This window comes from Poecilia reticulata, linkage group LG11 (genome assembly GCF_000633615.1).
Source record: "Poecilia reticulata strain Guanapo linkage group LG11, Guppy_female_1.0+MT, whole genome shotgun sequence".
NCBI lineage: Eukaryota > Metazoa > Chordata > Actinopteri > Cyprinodontiformes > Poeciliidae > Poecilia > Poecilia reticulata.
The window spans coordinates 28,379,186-28,380,637 of NC_024341.1; the positions used below are offsets into that span (position 1 = coordinate 28,379,186).

The 1,452-nt window shown below is 49.9% G+C and overlaps 1 protein-coding gene across 1 annotated transcript in view; it reads right to left on the reverse strand.

Moving 5' to 3' along the window:
• map7d1b (MAP7 domain containing 1b) overlaps positions 1-1,452 on the reverse strand; it is a 24,028-nt gene that overhangs the window by 12,918 nt on the left and 9,658 nt on the right. Inside the window, exons 4-5 of the mRNA XM_017307389.1 lie at positions 506-855; positions 30-138 (exon numbers count right to left, since the gene is read on the reverse strand). Coding sequence (XP_017162878.1) covers positions 30-138; positions 506-855 — 459 coding nt within the window. The remainder of the gene's footprint in view (positions 1-29; positions 139-505; positions 856-1,452) is intronic.

Below are 1,452 nucleotides of genomic sequence, written 5' to 3' on the forward strand. Positions count from 1 at the left end.
CAGGTTACCGGCAGGTTTCTGAGACTCACTCTCTCTGCGGGACGTCTGGTTGAGGCCGCCGGCCCAGGACCAGCGCTGCTGCCGGATCTCCGCCCACGTCTTCTTCGTCGACCTCTTGATGGCCGCCTCGTACCGTTCCTATGGAAACCAGCAGCCCAGTTTAATGTGCCAGCCAGTTTAAACCTTTTTTAGTTTCTGTTGTGTTTAAGTTGTGCTAAAAGGAGTTAGCCTATCAGCAAAGCTATGCTAGCCTAACATAGCAGCTAATGCTAAACATGTAGCAGCTAATGCTAATGTGGCGTCTATAAAAGCTCCATGAATGATCAGAGAAACTCTGGAAAGGTGAACTTTGCTCCAATCTGAGGAACAGATTCGATCTATAAACATGTTTATTGAGTTCTGATGTGCACGGATTCAATAATTTATCGTTAAAAGGTTCTGAATTGAGAGTGTTGCTGATTTTGTTGAGGTGGTTATTGGATCCTGATGAGCCGTTAGCTTCCACCTTGTTCTTCTCCAGCTTCTGCCGCTGCTTCTCCTCCAGCACTGCGCGGCGTTTCTCCGCCTTCAGCCGCTGCTCCTCCAGCCTCCGGCGCCGCTCCTCCAGCTGGCTCTCCCTCAGCCGCCGCGCCTTCTCCTCCTTCTCCAGCCACTGGGCCTTCTTGGCGGCTGCAGCGTCGGCACACAGACACACCGTCATGACAACCAGGAAGCCACCTGAGGGTCTGATCCCAGCTGATTCCAGCTGATCCCAGCTGATCCCAGCTGATTCCAGCTGATCCACATTAAAATAATCTGGTTGGGTTTCTACATTTTTAGGGAAATTCTGCAGAATCAGAACCAAAACCATGATTCACTGACAGCCATCATCAGCTGCAGCTGATGTCATGAATCCATCCAGCTGCTGATTAACACACAGAGGACAGGAAGTGGCTTCTAACTGTGGACCTTTCAGAATAAAACATGTTGTAACTGACAGGAAACATTGACGCTGCAGCCTGATGATGGTTCTGCACTAAAACAATCTGCCTTCATTTCATTTTATTTAAAAAAGCCAATCTAACATCAATACAGCGAATTAATTATTGGTCAACTGACCCCAGAGCAGCCAATCAGGGCAGGGGGCGGACCCCAGAGCAGCCAATCAGGGCAGGGGGCGGACCCCAGAGCAGCTGCCAACCAATCAATAATCAATCTGGTCTGGCTGAAGGCCTCGGTTTACCGTGATCTGATTGGCTGCTGCTGGAGTCAGACTTAGTGAACTGTAAACAGAAACAAGAGGGAAGCAGATGGGGAGGAGGGATGGATGGATGGATGGATGGATGGATGGATGGATGGATGGATGGATGGATGGATGGATGGATGGATGGATGGATGGATGGATGGATGGATGGTTGGTTGGTTGGATGGTTTTGGTTGGTTGGATGGATGGATGGATGGATGGATGGATGG